The 17,305-nt window shown below is 44.2% G+C and overlaps 1 protein-coding gene across 2 annotated transcripts; it reads left to right on the top strand.

Moving 5' to 3' along the window:
• The first annotated feature begins 2,097 nt into the window (after window positions 1-2,097).
• Window positions 2,098-14,132, top strand: LOC118371757 (uncharacterized). 2 transcript variants are annotated; one of them, XM_052506379.1, is made up of 19 exons: window positions 2,100-2,591; window positions 3,491-3,655; window positions 4,110-4,228; window positions 5,870-6,058; window positions 6,130-6,242; window positions 6,342-8,116; window positions 8,380-8,504; window positions 8,794-9,037; window positions 9,298-9,422; window positions 9,523-9,622; window positions 10,035-10,157; window positions 10,384-10,565; window positions 10,918-11,015; window positions 11,248-11,375; window positions 11,613-11,792; window positions 12,842-12,992; window positions 13,612-13,691; window positions 13,959-14,000; window positions 14,089-14,132. In XM_052506379.1, the coding sequence occupies exons 6-17, from the start codon at window positions 8,068-8,070 to the stop codon at window positions 13,667-13,669; spliced, it is 1,563 nt and encodes a 520-aa protein (XP_052362339.1). In that variant the 5' UTR covers window positions 2,100-2,591; window positions 3,491-3,655; window positions 4,110-4,228; window positions 5,870-6,058; window positions 6,130-6,242; window positions 6,342-8,067; the 3' UTR covers window positions 13,670-13,691; window positions 13,959-14,000; window positions 14,089-14,132. The 2 variants fall into 2 exon arrangements, with proteins under 2 accessions (XP_052362338.1, XP_052362339.1); XM_052506378.1 differs by lacking the exons at window positions 8,380-8,504; window positions 8,794-9,037; window positions 9,298-9,422; ... (8 more) ...; window positions 13,959-14,000; window positions 14,089-14,132 and having other exon boundaries at window positions 2,098-2,591; window positions 6,342-7,959.
• Window positions 14,133-17,305: the final 3,173 nt, after the last annotated feature.

Genomic DNA, 17,305 nt, shown 5'->3' with positions numbered 1-17,305 from the left:
TGATTTCAAGTCTGTATGTAGGCAGCTATCAGATATCTGGTAAGACCCAGATGCAGACCATGTCGAATAAACAATAGTTTAATGTTCCAACAGAGGCAAGAGACAGGTCAAGGCAGGCAGGGGTCAGAAAACCAGGGGGGGCAACAATACCGGACAGCAGGCAGGCTCAGGGTAATTCAGAGGGAGGCAAAGGTACAGGTCGGCAGGCAGGCTCAGGCAGTGTGGTCAGGCAATGGGGCTCGGAGTCTGGACAGGCAAGAGTCAAAACCAGGAGGGCAAGAAAAGAGAGACTGGAAAAAGCAGGCACTGAGACTCAAACCACTGGTTGACTTGAACAAAAAAAAAGACGAACTGGCAACAGACAAACAGAGAACACAGGTCTAAATACACAGGAGATAATGGGGAAATTGGGCGACACCTGGAAGGTGGTGGAGACAATCACAAAGACAAGTGAAACAGATCAGGGTGTGACAGGCAGCAGCCTCTCTGTGCTAGTGATGTCTATTTAACAGTCTGATGGCTTTGAGGTAGAAGCTGTTTTTCAGTCTCTTTTTGGCCTGTGACATCGGGTGCTGTTGGTGTCCCCGGTGATGCATTGTGCAGACCGCACCCCCCCCCCCTCTGGAGAGCCCTGCGGTTGTGGGCGGTGCAGTTGTGCATTTAATTTATCTGAGGTCCTGATGATCATACTGTGAAATGCGCACAATCAAATGAACCTATAGGCCTAGACAAACTTTGAGATGTGCATATAACTTGAGGCCTAGTAAATCACTAATGTGTGTATAAAACTAATAACATGAATCCCCCTTGAGGTTTAACAAAGGCTGCGTTTAGACAGGCAGCCCAATTGGGATCTTTTTCCAGTAATTTGTCTTTTGACCAATCACATCAGATCATTCACAACGGCTCTTTTTCAGAGCTGATCTGATTGGTCAAAAGACCAATTCATGTAAAAAAATGAATTTGCTGCCTGTCTAAACGCAGTAGGCTGTGTCAAGACTTGAGAGTAAATGCTGCTTTGTTATTCTGATCATGGAATTACGATCTCCACATGCGTCTACATTTAAATGTTTCTACCGTGTCCACGTTGTGGCGGGATTCCCTTTCCCGCACTATAGTGCATTCTGCAAATGATGGAACAGGCTAAATCTGATAACACAACAACTTGATGGCTTTAGCCAACTACTGAAGCTAACTGGCCAGCTAACCTCTGTAACTAGCCAGCAAAGCTAAAGGGTTTGCAAACAGGTTAATAAATAACCCATTTTTTTTCTAAATAAGCTAGCTAGCATTTATGAAGCCAGCAAACACGTTCCTCATACACTAAGAATGGGGTTGTTTCTCTCAAAACACTTGTGAGCGGAGTGTTGCTGACGTCACCCACTGTATGCGCTTTCGGTTGCCTGATTGCGTCCCGACCAATGACGTACATAAACCCTGTGACTGAAAGGAGGCGCCATATTGAAGATGTAAACTGTCAAAAAATAAAATAAGATTTAGGAAGCTATAGAAAGTAATTATTAATGTCTACATTCTTTTGACACGTTTATTCTATTACAGACACTTCAATATATACTTTTCAAATATATTATGTTAGCTAAACATTATTTGTATTTTTTATATATAAAACATTTTCTATTGTTTTTAGAGAGTACTAATGTTACCACTACAACAAAAAATGCTTAAATAAATGTAATTTTGTCATTGAAATATTAAATTGAAATACTGTCGAATTCCATTCATTCCAATGGAGGACTGCTCCTACTAGAGAGTGCCAATGCATCCCTGACCCCTTGAACACAATGCGACTTTTCTGCGTCTAGACATGTCTTTTCAATGGATTCTTCAATCTCCAATGCGATTCTGATAGCATAAGTCACATGTAAGGTTCAAGTGTAGACACAGCCTTAGACTTGCATGTTTTTTCAAAAGGACCGACAGCTTTTTGGAAATGTTGAGAAACTTGTTGGAAAGTGTTAGGAAAATTCCTTATCAACGTTTTGTTGTAATAAGGTTAATTGAGACGGAATCAGCCTTTTTCATAACGAGCTGCCATCTGATTGGTCCTCACTAATTAGGCCTCATTTATTGCCCTGCAGTTGATTTTACCTGGCGTTGGCCTCTATGCGCATATGCGCAGAAGCATCAATCTGGCGATGTCTTCCGAACAGAAGAGAAACATAGTTGTGTTTTTATGTATAATAACTGTAGCTTTTTCTAACTTGATGTTCTGTGGTGCGTTGAGTGTAGAAACGTTTGTTCTCAATGGTTTTAATGCGGATCATGAAAAGGCGTCAAATGCTGACAGAGAGCGGAGGATCAAACAAAACAAGACGCCAAGCACAAATCTGAGTACCTTGGCGGACTGGCCATTCTTCGGCGCAATCTTCGACCTACTGTTAATAATTCCAGCATTCAAGAACAGAGTGCAGAGTCCATTGGCGTTCCTGAGAACTCCATAAATAATTCGATTCAACCCAACATTGATCTAAAGTCAACTGATTTGCGGGCGCCTTTGATTGTGCGTAATGGTTTCAATGTCCAGAAAAGATCTCTGGATTACAATGCTGGACATCAGGCAGTCTTCAAAGGTGAATCTGTTTTCTATTATTAGATTCAAGTGTAATAGTCGCATGTACCGTGTAATTACACCTGTAACCCTGTAATGTGAATCTTGAACTCTGAGTTCCTACAATGCAGGTCAAAGTGAAATCAAAACAAATGTAATAATAAAGAATATATACATAACACTAACAATGGTAAATGTTCATTGGCAGAGTACATGTTTAAGGAGAGTGACAGGGGAGCAGGTAGGTGACTATTCAGCAGCCAGATGGTTTGGGGGTAGAAGCTTTTGGTTGGTCTACCAGTTTTTACCATGATGCTCTTGTACTGCCCTTGTTTGAGTGATGGAAGCAGGGAGAACAGGCCTTGGCTCAGGTGGCTGGGATCTTGGCCTTCCTATGACACCTGGTGTTGTAGGTGTCCTGGAGGTCAGACAGTGTGCACCCAATGGTGCGTTCGACTGAGCGTAGCACCAGGCTGTTACGCTGCCCGGCAGTATGCTCTCAATGGGGTTTCAGCATCCTGAGGTTGAAGAGTTGCTGTTGTGCCTTAACCGAGCTGTCTATGTGGTATAACCATTTCACCTTCCCAAGAAACTTTATTTTTTTTATTTTTTACTGTCTCCACGGCGGTGCCCAGCCTGGTTCCTCCTGAAGTCCACAACCCGCTCCTTTGCTTTGTTGACGGAGCTGTTGTTTACTCGGCACCATGCAGTCAGTGCCAACATCCTCCCTGTAGGCAGTCTCGATGTTTGTAGTCAGGCTTACTATTGTCGTGTCTTCAGCAAACTTGATGATGCAGTTGGAACTGTGTGAGGTCAAGCAGTCGTGGTTAATATCACATTTATTAGGACATCTTAACAGTAGTATATGCATTTTAAATTGGTGTTTGGCCATGGATAAAGCTCTCTCCTTTTATCCAATAGGTTTTGAAGGCCATGGTTTTCAAGGGAAGGTCTATGGTCCATCAGCTGACCACAACCCCCACTCCAGTGAATGGCTGTTGATGAGGCCTCTGGTCCAGTGTAATGACAACCTCATGATGCTCACTGCATCTGGGCGAGGATACACACATCTACTGGTGGATAGAGGTAAGTATTGGAGACCCACCCAGTATTTCTGAAAGACCTTTACCTCAATGCGAAAGCATCAGTGACTTGCTATGGAATATAATTAAATGGGATCATTAGTTTAATTGTCTGGGGCCAGGAGTGTATTTATTTAGCAGATTCTGATGCAAAACGTTTTGCAACGGAAACCATTTACTCCAAACGGAATATTTAGCAATAAACTAGTTTCCATTGGACAAATTTAATGTAGGTCCCTCCCTGTTTTGTTCCCTTCCATTTGGTTCTGAGAGTAAACTAATTCTGTTGCAAACGTTTTGCAGGAGTTATTCCTGGCAAGGTCATGTGGTCTGGAAACTCCTGGCCCTTAAGTATTCATTATGGAACCATTTACTGTTTTTAAGAAGCAAACAGGTTTATATTGGACTTATTCAGGTAGGTTCCTGAATATTGAATATGCCCCTGTTTATCGTTCCAGCGGGCGCCTCTCCCATCTCCCTGTTCCAGCTGCCGCCGTCCTGTGGCTACCATGTGAAGACTACCTGGAGAGAGATGGTGATGATGGCACCATACGATGGCTGCTACATCATGCAGGAGGTAGAATATTTTCCCTTGGTTGCTTAAAGCCAAGCCCCACACCCCCAAAGAAAGGGTAAACCCCCCCCGACCCCAATCATATCACAATCCACTTTCACCAGTTGACTGTAGACTCAACTATACCTTTTTTGTATTAAAATGTGCTAATGACGATATTTGCATATCGTGCAAATACATTTCTGGACAACTTGAAGTCAGCCTAAAAATATACATTCTGTCCAGAGCAGATTGTCCATTTTTCCAATGAAAAATGTATGTAGAAATTATTTATTTTTTAATATCACCAATTTCTCTCTGGGTAAGCCTGGAGAATATACAGTGCATTTGGAAATTATTCAGACCCCTTGACTTTTCACATTTTGTTATGTACAGCCTTATTCTAAAATAGATTAAATGTAAGAAATTTCCTCATCAATCTACGCACAGTACCCCATAATGGCAAAGCGAAAACAGGTTTGGCAAATGTATTAAAAATATCTTATTAAAATTGGTATTCAGACCTGATGCTATGAGACTTGAAATTGAGCTCAGGTACATCCTGGTTCCATTGGTCATCCTTAAGATGTTTCTACAACTTAATTGGTGTCTACCTGTGCTGTAATCAATTCAATTGATTGGACATGATTTGGAAAGGCACACATCTGTCTATATAAGGTCCCACAGTTGACAGTTAATGTCAGAGCAAAAACCAAACCAAACCAAAGGAATTGTCCGTAGAGCTCTGAGACAGGATTGTGTCAAGGCACAGATCTGGGGAAGGGTAACTGCGCAATCTGGGGGAGAAGGGGCCTTGGTCAGGGAGGTGACCCGATAGTCTCTCTGAAAAAGCTCCAGAGTTCCTCTGAAGATGGGAGAAACTTCCAGAAGGACAACCATATCTGTAGCACTCCACCAATCAGGCCTTTATGGTAGAGTGACTAGATAGAAGCCACTCCTCAGTAAAAGGCACATTACAGCCCGCTTGGAGTTTTCCAAAAGGCACCTAAAGGACTCAGACCATGAGAAGCAAGATTCTCTGGTCTGATGAAACCAAAGATTGAACTATTTTACCTGAATGCCAAGCATCATGTCTGGAGGAAACCTGGCATCATCCCTACGGTGAATCTGAGAAAAGTGAGTTGGCGTGTGGGTTGTCTGACTTTTGAGAAATGGCAGTTAGACAGTACACTGACATTAGACTGCCAAATGCCTATTTAGACCAAATCACCATCTCTTCAAACTAAGTTACTAAATATAGTCCAGTTTGTAACACTCTAGGAAATTGATTTTTAAATTGTGTAATTCTAAAGTAGAGATTTGAAATGATTGACCTTTGTCCATTTTAAGTGCTTAAAATGAATTAGAAGGCTGAGTAGTTTGATAAACTGAAGAGAATTTTAAATGTATTTTTTACCTTCTGAAAATACTAATATTGATGAACCAAAATATCAACATTTCAAAATGAATACTGTAGGTAGCTGAAAAAATGTAATTTCAGCCTTGATGCTCTGTTCATCTTAGAACCCTCCAGTCAGACTGCATCCTGTCCATTCACTCTACAATCCACCCTGCTTTTGTTCATACTAGAACATGAGATTAATCACTGTCTGTGCTGTCTCTCTCCCCTCTCTTCTTCCCTCACTCTCCCCTGCCCCCTATCAGCATGGTAGTTATGTCCTGCCCATGCTGTGGTGGGGCAGCCCTGTGAAGATCATCTGCCCAGTCCCCCACCCTGACACCCGACCCCACCCTGTCCCCCCAAATGCTGTCCCCCAGTACTCTGCTCCCACTTTGGCATGGCCATCCAGATACATGGAGGGGAGGAGGTCATACACACCCTACAGGTCATAGGTGAGTTGGCTTGTTCTGCTCATGTTCCCATTTGGATTATGACTGATTCATTCTCTCTCTGTCCCTAACAGAGAAAGGCAAGTGGGTGCCGTTTGTGTCTGAAGAGTGTGCCTACCAAGTGGAGTCCCACTCAGAAGACCTCATATTTTATGTTCCCTTTACAGCCCCATGTGTGACCATCGGAGTAAGTTGTAGGAAGTTGATACTCAATCATTCAGTTTGACTTAGAGTCCACTCTAGCATTGAATTGAGCTTCTATATAAATAAATGTTTCCTCTTCCAGAATGGAGTTCATCGACTGGTCCTATTGGACGGCCAGGACTTCATCCTCTCCTGCCCCTCACACCACCCTCCTCCATTTCCCTTTTATCCCTCTCCTCCATTTTCTCAACCCTTCTCTCCTGGTGACCTGCAGCAGCAGATACCTGACCCTGTGACTTTTGCTCCCTCCACCAGCCCTCCCCTTACCTCTCTTCCCATCACCCCTTATACTCAACCCCCAGCCCAGGAACAGATGCCCCAACTTCCTGCGTTCCCCCACCACCTCCCTCATGGCATGTATCCCCAAATTCACCATTTCCCTTACGGTGGAGCTGGTTATCACCCTCTCCTCCACCCTGGTCACGAACCATACCCTGGCTCCCATCATCTTCTCCCAGGGAGATATCCAGGCCAGCAGCCCTTCCCCATGGGGCCTGGGAATCACCCCTACGGCTCTGGAGACCACCATGACTCCTTTTACCTCTCCCCGCCCCCTACCCACGATCCCATGCTCTACTATTATAATGAACTCGCCCCTGGTGTCCACCGTCCTTCTGTCTATCCTACTCCTCTTATAGCTATCCGACCACCGCATCCCGCCGATTATACCAAACCTCCTCCTCCTTTCACCGATTATACCAAACCTCCTCCTCCTTTCACCGATTATACCAAACCTCCTCCTCCTTTCACCGATTATACCAAACCTCCTCCTCCTTTCACCGATTATACCAAACCTCCTCCTCCTTTCACCGATTATACCAAACCTCCTCCTCCTTTCACCGATTATACCAAACCTCCTCCTCCTTTCACCGATTATACCAAACCTCCTCCTCCTTTCACCGATTATACCAAACCTCCTCCTCCTTTCACCGGTTATACCAAATCTCCTCCTCCTCCCGCCGCTTATACCAAACCTCCTTCCGCCGCTTATACCAAACCTTCAACTAAATATTATACCGAACAACCTCCTCCACCTCTTGATACTGAACCTGTTCTTCCTATAACACCTACTGCCTTTGAACGTCGTTCTTACCCCATTGTTACCGGATCTCCTCCTCCCCCTTCTGGATCCAAACCTTCATCACCTGTTTTCCAACCTCCAAAAACACCTGCAGATCCAAATGACCCATATGGGGTACACATGACCAATCAGGTCCTGATTACTGAAGAGCCCATGTCTGCTACTGGGAGCCCCAATCCTGATCCCTATACCCAACCTCCTAAATGGCCTGTGGGTCCATACTATTACCCCTATGGTCCTTACTACCCCCATCTGGTCCTCACCATTATCCCTTCATACCCATCTACTACCCTTCACCTACCCCAGGGCCTAGCCCAGTCAAAGCTAGTCCTCCCCAGACTCTCCCTTCAGGTCCTCAGGACCCTACAATGCCCACAGTCTACCCACCCCACCACTACCCTCAGCCAATCACCTGCTCTCCCTCTGCCCATACCATCTGTAGCTATTACCCATATCCTGTGGATGTGCCACACCATCTATATCCTCTCTACCTGATGCCCAGCCCCCCTCTGACCACCCCAGCCCTTCCCTCCACAGGCGCAGCTCTGCCTGGTGCTACTCAACCACCCCAGACCTCACCAACCACCCCCTCACCCTCCTCCAGGACCATATCTTCCACTACTACTCTCACTCCTTGGATGTCCATCCTCACCCCTACTCTCCCCCCTCAGCCCCCCTCTCTCCTGGGCTCTCCCCTCGGCCCTCACTCCACTGTCTAGCTGGGCAGATGATGGTGTCGCTGCCCTCTGCTCTCCTGGACTCCATCCAGGTCAAAGGTCAGAATGTCCCTCTGCTCGCCACATGGTCGGTGTTTGTGATGTCCAGAATTCCCTTATTTGATGTACTAACTGCTGCATTGATTGCTTCATTGTGTATCTATAAAGGAATGGATTTTAGACCCCTGTCTTTCCTCCAATTGTGACGTGGGCTGCTGTTTAAATTGACCATATGACCCAATCAGGAAGAACACGGGCCCATGATTCACTTTTATTACATTAATGCTCACTGACTTGCATGTGAATTGCATTTCTCTTTTCAGATCAGATGAATGGCTGGGTGTCTATGTCCAGTGCCCCGGCGGCTTGTAGATACATCCTGCAGATGAGTAAGGGTGGTGGAGTGATCCTCCATTCCCCTCTCCCTGCCTGCCACAGCCAGGCTATGGTGAGTCCCCCAGAACTTAAATCTGGGTTGTGTTCATTACTGCACAGAGTAGAAAATGAAGCAAAGCGTTTCGCAACGGAAAATGTGTTCCTTATTGGACAGGTTCAGATAGTCCCTCCCTGTTTGTCAGTGTTTTCTTCCATTTGTTACTTGGTGACTATAACCCTGTTTTCATTTTGAAGTATTTGCTGTGAAAATGGACCTCAGTTTGCTATTTTGATGTGGCCCATTGAAGTGGGAGTTGTTGGTTTTGGCTGTTAAACCCAACGTTTCCTCCTTTTCCATCCAGGCCCTCAACCCACACCAGCTCTCCCTCCCCCTGAAGTTTTGGGACACAGTCCTGGGGCAATACAGATCTCTGGAGCTCCATTGCCCGTCAACTGTGACCCCATCATCCCACACCACTACCACCACCCTCCCACCGACGACCCACACCAGGCCTCCCACTCCCCCCAAGCCACACGTCTTCTGCTCTGCTCGCCACATGAGGGTGGAGCTTCCCTCAGGTCCCATATCTGGAGTCGTTGTCAAGGGTAAGTGTGTGTGTTTGTTGGGGGATGGTGTATGTTTCAGGTGCATATGGTTGTCATCATCCCTGCATGAGTTGAATTGTAACGTGGTTGAGAGGACCTAAGCTTTTTTTTCAGTTTATTGGGGTGAGGGGGGAAATGTGTTTGTGCACTACCATACGATGTTTCACCAGAACTGCAGTTTTGTCTTAAATGTAAATAATGACTTTGTTAGACAAAATATGGGCATTTATTGTGCAATAATGGCTGCAAATCATTCTCAGACATCGAAGGGATTGAGATGAGCCTGATGGATGCCCCAGAGCATTGTGGGTATGTGGCAAGCAAGGGAAAGGATGGCATGATCACCCTGAACCTCCCCTTCAACTCTTGTCACATGACTGTCCAGGTGTGTTTTATGTGCTGATCAAGGATCAGGTCCTCCCAGTCTGTGTAATCTCATTCATTATGGTCTAAAAGGCTAAACTGACTATCTTTGTTCCTAACAGGGTAAAGAGCACCACATAGATGTGATTTACTCCACGTTGAATGGACAAAAAGGGAAGGCCCAGTTGTCCTGTCCAGTTTCCATACCAGTTTCTCATCAAGGTAGAAACATAACAGGTTATCCTCGTTCTGATGATTGCTTTAATGGTGCGGCAGGGTAGCGTAGTGGTTAGAGCGTTGGTCTAATAACCGGAAGGTTGCAAGTTCAAACCCCCGAGCTGACAAGGTACAAATCTGTCGTTCTGCCCCTGAACAGGCACTGTTCCTAGGCCGTCATTTGAAAATAATATTTTTTTCTTAACTGACTTGCCTAGTTAAATAAAGGTACAAAAATGGCTGAAATGTCTATCTTTTTAAAATTGATTAATTTGTTTTTAATGGTGAGTGAGCGTTGAGCCTTACCTGTCCTGTGTTGTCTGACTGGAAATAAAGGGATATGTAAGATGTTATATCCAGCTCATTCAGATTACTGGTCACTCCTGTCCATTGACATTTCCTGTGTATCCCCTGTAAGAGTGTAACCTTCCCAGTGACCAGCGCCTCCTCTGCGGCCGCCGCCCTCTATCCCAGGCAGAGTGTCTCTCTCTGGGCTGCTGCTACAGCACCAAGCCCTCTGCCTGCTACTACTCCATGGATGGTAAGTATAACTCCAAATGAATCACAATTTGTATTTTCTTGATTCTTTTGTCCTCCTCCAATGCAGGAAGAGGACACGAGGAATCAGGAAAATACCATTAAGATTCACCCCTGCAATAAATCTTAATTGTCTGTGATATATAGGGTCCCAATATCAGTCAAAACCTTGGAATGCCACTCTAGATCCACCTTTAGCTAACCCAGAGTGTTTACATGTTCTTTCCCAGAATGCACATTGGACCGCCACTTTGTCTTTTTGGTGCCCGCCTCCCTCACGGACCCCCCTCTGAACCCTGCTTTGCTCACTGCCGCTGGAAACCCCACCTGCGCCCCTCAGACCCCTCAGAGGGTGACCCCAGACTACGCCCTGTTCAAGATCCCACTGGGCGGCTGCGGGGCCCACAGATACGTGAGTGGCCCTTAATTATCTTCTTGTACAGTTTTTGAGTTCATTTTTTTAAAGTCGGCATTGATTAGCAATGGTTGGGACTCCATTAAGCCTCATGGGTTACTGAATGGGTGCACTTCATTAACATTGCTCTCCAAAATGTCTGAATCTGTGTTCTCTGGAGGGCACTGGGCTTAAAGGAACATTCAGTCAAACTATCTTTTGGTATTTCATTAGTCTACAGTTGATACAGTCCCAAAAATGTTTTGCATGTCAGCAATCAAGTTTTCAACATCAATCTGTGTTTGTAATTGGACAAGTTCAGTTTGAAAACGTTTTCTCCCTACTGAACTGGACCCTATTGTTCCAACAGGAGGTTGGCCAAACGGTAGTCTACATGGTGGAGATCATCAACACAGTCCAGTCAATCACCCTCAACTATGGGACCATCACCAGAGACTCTCCTATCAGGTCAGTTATAAACCCCCACTGGGGTTCACGAGCTGTTAATTTCACGTTTCACTGTTACTTGGAAAAGAAAAACACATTCTGGTCAAACGAGAGAACAACAATAATAATTTGATGCATTATCTTATCGAGTGACGTATTCAATAGGAATGGAGTTTATATTTTTTTCAGTGCAGGAATGTATGAAGTTTCTGAGTTGTGGCCTCCCTATCTGCTGTTTTCCTGTTGCTCCTAGGCTGCTGGTTGAGTGCCAGTACACTCCTGGCTCTGTGGTGAGTGTTGGCTTCCTGGTCAAGACCCCCTCCTTTGGCCCCTCCATTCAGGCCCAGGGTGTGTTGGGGGTCCAGCTCAGGATTGCCACAGGTACGCAGCTATAGTTGCTCACACATCTCACCCATTTAGCTGCTGTTGGTTTCTCCAACTCCACACTCCAAGTGGTAGTGGTCAGTCTTGCATGTCAACTTATAAAGATCACTTTTAGAGCATTTTAACAGTGTCAATTTGCTTTGAATGTCAAGAAACATTGTCAAGCACCTGGAAAGGATGAACATTATTATGTAACACATTAAAGTAACATCCTTTCCCCCACTTCCACTCCAGACGAGCAGTACAGTAGCTTCTACCCCCAGTATCACCGGCCCCTGCAGATGCTCTTGGGTAAACCCTTACACCTTGAGGTGCGTCTGCTCAACCCCCAGATGACAAAGTGGTCCTGCTGGTACACTACTGCGTGGCCTACCCCAGATCAGGACAGACTGTCTGGGTACTCCTCTATAATGGGTACGCTGCAGGGTTACCTTTGACCTTCTAGGCTCCTACATGTCTGTGTTCAACTACGACAGTGAGCTCAAAGTATTGGGACAATGAAACTTTTAAAAAAAATATATATATATTTTTTTGGTTCTGTAATCCAGCATTTATGATTTGGAATGATACTATGATACTTTTTTGCATGTAATCCCCCCCCCTTTAGGGGACCAAAAGCATTAGGACAAATTTCACTTATGTGTATTAAAGTAATCAACAATTAAGTATTTTCTCCCATATTCCTAGCACCCAATGATTACATTTAACTTGTTGGATGCATTTTCTGTTTGTTTTGGTTGTTCAGATTATATTGTGCCCAATAGAAAGGAATGATAAATAATGGACATGTCACTTTAATTGTAAATAATAATAGAATATTTCTTAACACTTGAACATTAATGTGGATGCTACCATGGTTATGGATATTCCTGAATGAATCATAAGTGATAAAGTTAGACGTACAAATATCAGACGCCCAAGACATGCAAAACTTCTTACCATTACAATAACAATAAGTGACTTCAAAATGACACATTAGATAATTTACCATTAATTTCTATTGGGCACAAAATAATCTGAAACCAAGCAAAACAAACAGCAAATGCATCCAAGTTTGAAGTAACACACTTGATGTAATCATTGGGTGCTAGGAATATGGGATGTAAATACTAAACTGTTGACTACTTTTAATACACAAGTGAATCCCCCCCCCCCATTTTAGGAGACAATGTACAAAAAGTGCAGTAATTGATGAAAATACCCTAAAATGAAAGCTGACAGTCTTTACTGAAACCTCCAGTCATTTGAATCGTTTAATTTCAAAACTTGTCACTGTTTCAATACTTTTGTAGCTCACAAAATTTTGGGGTACAATTTAAAGTAATTCATTTGACATGATATTATTTAACATTTCCAAACTGCCCACGTCAGTGGGCAGACCATCACAGGGATGGAGGAAAAGGGAAGTATCTTCAGAGTTTTTCTTGTTGCGCTGAATAACCACATGCTCGCCTCCTGTGTAGATGTCCTAACCATCTGGACCCGGCCTCTCAGAAGCCTCAGCCATCTCCTCCACCCCCACCCTTCCACCAAGGCCAGACACGAAGGTTCACCATCTCCACCTTCCAGTTCCTCACCTCTGGACAGACCCAGACATTGGAGGACCATGAAGAGGTGAGGGCTGCCCCACTGCACTAGACCTTTAACTTGGAGCCAATGGCGGTCTTAAGTTAAAGTAGGCATCTCCCCTGTTTCTTTCCTCCATTCTCCGTGATCTGGCAGTGCGTGACAGTTTCCCAGTCCACCTGACTGTGCTGCTGCTCCAGTTTCAACTGTTCTGCCTTATTATTATTTGACCATGCTGGTCATTTATGAACATTTGAACATCTTGGCCATGTTCTGTTATCTCCACCTGGCACAGCCAGAAGAGGACTGGCCACCCCACATAACCTAGAGAGGAACCAGGCTTCTTCCTAGGTTTTGGCCTTTCTAGGGAGTTTTTCCCTAGCCACCGTGCTTCTATACCTGCATTGCTTGTTTGGGGTTTTAGGCTGGGTTTCTGTACAGCACTTTGAGATATCAGCTGATGTACGAAGGGCTATATAAATACATTTGATTTCCCACCATCCATTTAACCATTTAATCGATCAATGGTCATGAACAACAGGAGCCTTGAGACCTATAGCCAAAGGCAAGAAGAGGCCAGTAACAGCAGCTCTGTCTGTAGATGTGGCTGACTTGCTTCTCATCTGACCCTCCCTTGTCCTCTGTTCTCGCTCTCTCCTCCCCTCAGATCTACTTCATGTGTTCTACTGAAGTGTGTTCGTCGCTGGACGGCAGCCTGTGTGTAGAGGGATGCTTTGGCCAGTGACTGTAAGGAACCGCACGGACACAATGTTCAGTCACTATGGACACGGCAGAGCCCTGGTCAAATGTAGTGCACTATATAGGGACTAGGGTACCGTTTGGGATGCATCCATAACTCTCATGTGATTTAATAAAAAAAAAATGTTTTATTTAATTCCCAGAAATGGAGCAAAAGGCTGACGTGTGGTGCCACACAGCAAAAATATGGTTTTGTAATTAAGGCTACTTTAATTATTTAAGAGGACTAATGCATTTCCTGCCTCTGTTCCACAGATAAAAGATGGACAGAAAGCAATAGTCATGGAAGATTAACTGGTAGGATTTTCCCTTTGTCAGTGGAACAGATTCAACTTTACTATTACATTTCCATTCTAACTTCTTTCCTCTCCCTTTTCATCTCCAGGCCCAAGGCTGCTCGTTCACCACTAATAAAACCCCTTAAAAGGAGACTGTGTGTTTCTTGCTCCCAGGCAGTCTAGTCTAGATGGCATGAAGCTGACTCCACCAGTGCTGTACTCAATTGTTTACGTTCACACTGACTCCGCCTATGGAGGTTCTAGACAACTGCCCGAATCAACATTCTGGATATCCAATGTTATTCCATACATTATAGCATTCAATGTGATTACTGTCTAAAATGGCTTTTGAATATAGGTTAGCAGACCTTTTCCATATTATACATGCATACAGTCATTAATTCGCATGAAGATCATAAGTTTTGACCACTGGGTGTCAGCCAAGCTCTAAACCAGGATCGAGAATGCTTCCTGAGGCTCTTGATTTGTAGTTGAGGGGTCTGAAGACCTTGAACTGTCTGTTGTGTAATAATAGGAGCGCAATCATGTTATAATCTCAATGGCACATTTATCTGAGTAATGTTGTCACATTCGAAATGTTTATATTATTCTACAGCACAGGTTAATAGGCCTTTAGTCTATTTTAAAGGAGGACCACGCGAATCATGCGTCATTCATATTCCGCATGTTAAAGAAGTCTAGGTTCAAAATGCTGCGAAAATGAACATGGCCCTTACATGCCCCCCATTTTAATTGTTTGTAAGCACTGCGGCACACTACGTTTTTTTTGTTGTGGCTGCCATGCTATTTTGTGTGCGTTTTTTTTGGTGAGAGAACGGAAGATGGGAGGGCGCACGTCCAAGGGGAACGAGGGAGGGACCTACACGAGAGCACAGAGGGGGAGGGAAGATAATTCCCTTTCTGTAGTGTACACGCCGCAAGAATACACCGGGATAAGGACGAAAAAAATATAGGGAAGACAGTAAAGGAAATACCGCAGCCCCGTTGTCTTTTGTTTTGGGAATTCATCTAACACACAACGGAAGACTAACATGGGGAGATGGTTCTTCAGGCTTGACTTTCAATAACCCTCTCTCCATGCGAAAAAGTCTGGCGAGTAGACTGAAAAAGGCAATAGCAGTCAGGGAAGACATGTTTAGTGATTTTAGTCCTGCGCTTGAGGTAGGATGTTGATGTATTTTCATAAAATATTTCTGTCTCTGGCACAAATAAGGGGTCAACGGTGAATGGGCATATTATTCCAGGCACCGTATCATTGAGCAGTGTAGTTAATTACTTAGGTTAATAAAACGGTGAAATAGCCTAGGCCTTCTGCAGACTGAATATTGCTTTAACGTTACATGACTAACGTTAGTAGGCTAGGCCGAAACACAAGGCTATGAACCGATAAATTAACGTTAACTACTAATTTTGTATATAATTTATTTGTAATCTGCATCGTATCAATGGCAGTAAGAGCAACACATTTTTAAAGAAACAAGTAATTAGTTATATCGAATTACTTGATCAGATTATACACATCTGATCATCTTTAATATCAAGGGTTTCATAACAGGGACAGACTATATAAAACCCCAATCGGTTTCTTACAAACAATTTTGACCACAAAAAAGAGTTCGACAGAGGCCAAGGTAGAAAGGATAGGTGAAAATTCTAGCACTAGACAGGGAACATCAGGCGTTTTTAAATGTTAATGTCGACCGACGTAACATCAATCATGCTGCCTGTATCTCGGGCTATCATGGACCGGGATCGAGAGCTCCAGGACACAATGGCCGGGGTGCATCCCAACTCGACCGGGGCTTCTGGCGCAGCTGTCCGGGGAATGAAGCGAGGAGACCCAGCATCTGACGCGCAGACGTCGACAGCTCTTGTGGAATCGGCGGGGGCAGAGTGCAAGCGTCCCCGGATTGACGCATCTGGAGTAGTCGCAGAGGTCGGCCAGGTGAGAAGGAACCGAGAGAGGAGTGGGCATTTTAATTGCTCTGTTTTCGAATTAATACACCCACTTGCATGCTTTACAGCCAAAACACAAAGCAAAGCGCTGTTTATAGAGCTTTGATCTCAAACTGGTGTTTTCATGCCAGATAGGCTGCTAATAGCCTAATTATTCGCTACTGTAGACATTAAAACCACACATTGAACAGGAAACACCATACTAACCCAAACTATTTAATATAGCACTCGAATGAGGTCGCTAGGCTAATTATCTTCCGACCATTTTCATCTATTTATTGGTGTGATTAATTAGTGTGTCGCCAGAGAGCGCGAGAGAGATCGGTGTACGAGTTGACCCACACAATAGTCTAGTAGTAGTTTACAGTATCTATCTGCGTTTTAGCTCTCCGCGACTCTGCAAGCAATATATAGACTATTAATATCGATGACTACGGAGGCTGCTACAATGTTGCCATGTCTTTTGAAGTGTACACAAAACTGAAATTTTCCTGAAACGTTACAATGTTTCAGAGGTGCCATTTGTTATTGTAGTGTAGGCCTATTCAACAACATGTTTACTTAGTTATGCAGGCTATGCTCTTTCTCCAGCGGTTACATTATTATACTCCGTCGAAAGCAGCGGCATTTGTCCTCTATCACTGAGAAAAGCATGTTTTCAAATAGCAGGAATGTAAACAAAAGTAACCTTTGTTATGCTAAAACAGTCATACTTCGTCTGGCGTCATGGTGTTAATAGTATTTGGTTTATAATGGGAGTGAAATGTTTGCGTGTGTGATTTTGGGGGTTGGGGTGGGGGACCTTAAACAAAGACGTCCCATTCTATGACTGGGATACAATCACTCACTCTGCCTGTTGTGTATTTAGTCCTTTAGTTCTGCTGTAACAAGTTAAACCCACATGCTTTAGTCTATTGCACTTGGCGGTGACATTTGCCACTTAATGATGGAACTGCCAGTATCATCACAGCAGATTTATTTAAATAAAATTGACCCGGCAACCAGTAATTTTCAGTGCTGTCAAATGCCCACATTTTCCACATCTCTAGGGAAATACATAGGCAGGATGTCACGTGATGCACTAAATGTATCATGTTGCATTAAGTTGCAGCGGAAGTTAACAGATCCATCCAAAGGTAAAATGACCTTCTCTCTGCCATTGTAAGTAGCGGTAATGGAGGTGAATTGACGAGTGCTGCGCTCGTGTAATAGTGGGGGAGACTGTCTTTAGAGGTAGTCCACCACGATACTCTCCTACAGGGGTGCTGAAAGACACTCTTATAATGTCTAATTCACTTAAAACAGACAGTATGTGTTTGTGTGCCTGCATTTGTGTGGGAGGGAGAG

The sequence above is a fragment of the Oncorhynchus keta genome, unplaced genomic scaffold (assembly GCF_023373465.1).
Source record: "Oncorhynchus keta strain PuntledgeMale-10-30-2019 unplaced genomic scaffold, Oket_V2 Un_contig_26113_pilon_pilon, whole genome shotgun sequence".
Taxonomy (NCBI): domain Eukaryota; kingdom Metazoa; phylum Chordata; class Actinopteri; order Salmoniformes; family Salmonidae; genus Oncorhynchus; species Oncorhynchus keta.
The sequence above is the reverse complement of the archived record's forward strand: the minus strand, read 5'-3'. Positions and strand labels throughout refer to the sequence as shown.

Coding starts and splice junctions, on each gene's coding strand:
- LOC118371757 (XM_052506378.1), top strand. CDS start 6,004: ATGGCCATCCAGATACATGGAGGGGAGGAGGTCATACACACCCTACAG. Junction 6,059..6,129: donor ACACACCCTACAGGTCATAG/GTGAGTTGGCTT, acceptor TGTCCCTAACAG/AGAAAGGCAAGTGGGTGCCG. Junction 6,243..6,341: donor CCCCATGTGTGACCATCGGA/GTAAGTTGTAGG, acceptor TTCCTCTTCCAG/AATGGAGTTCATCGACTGGT.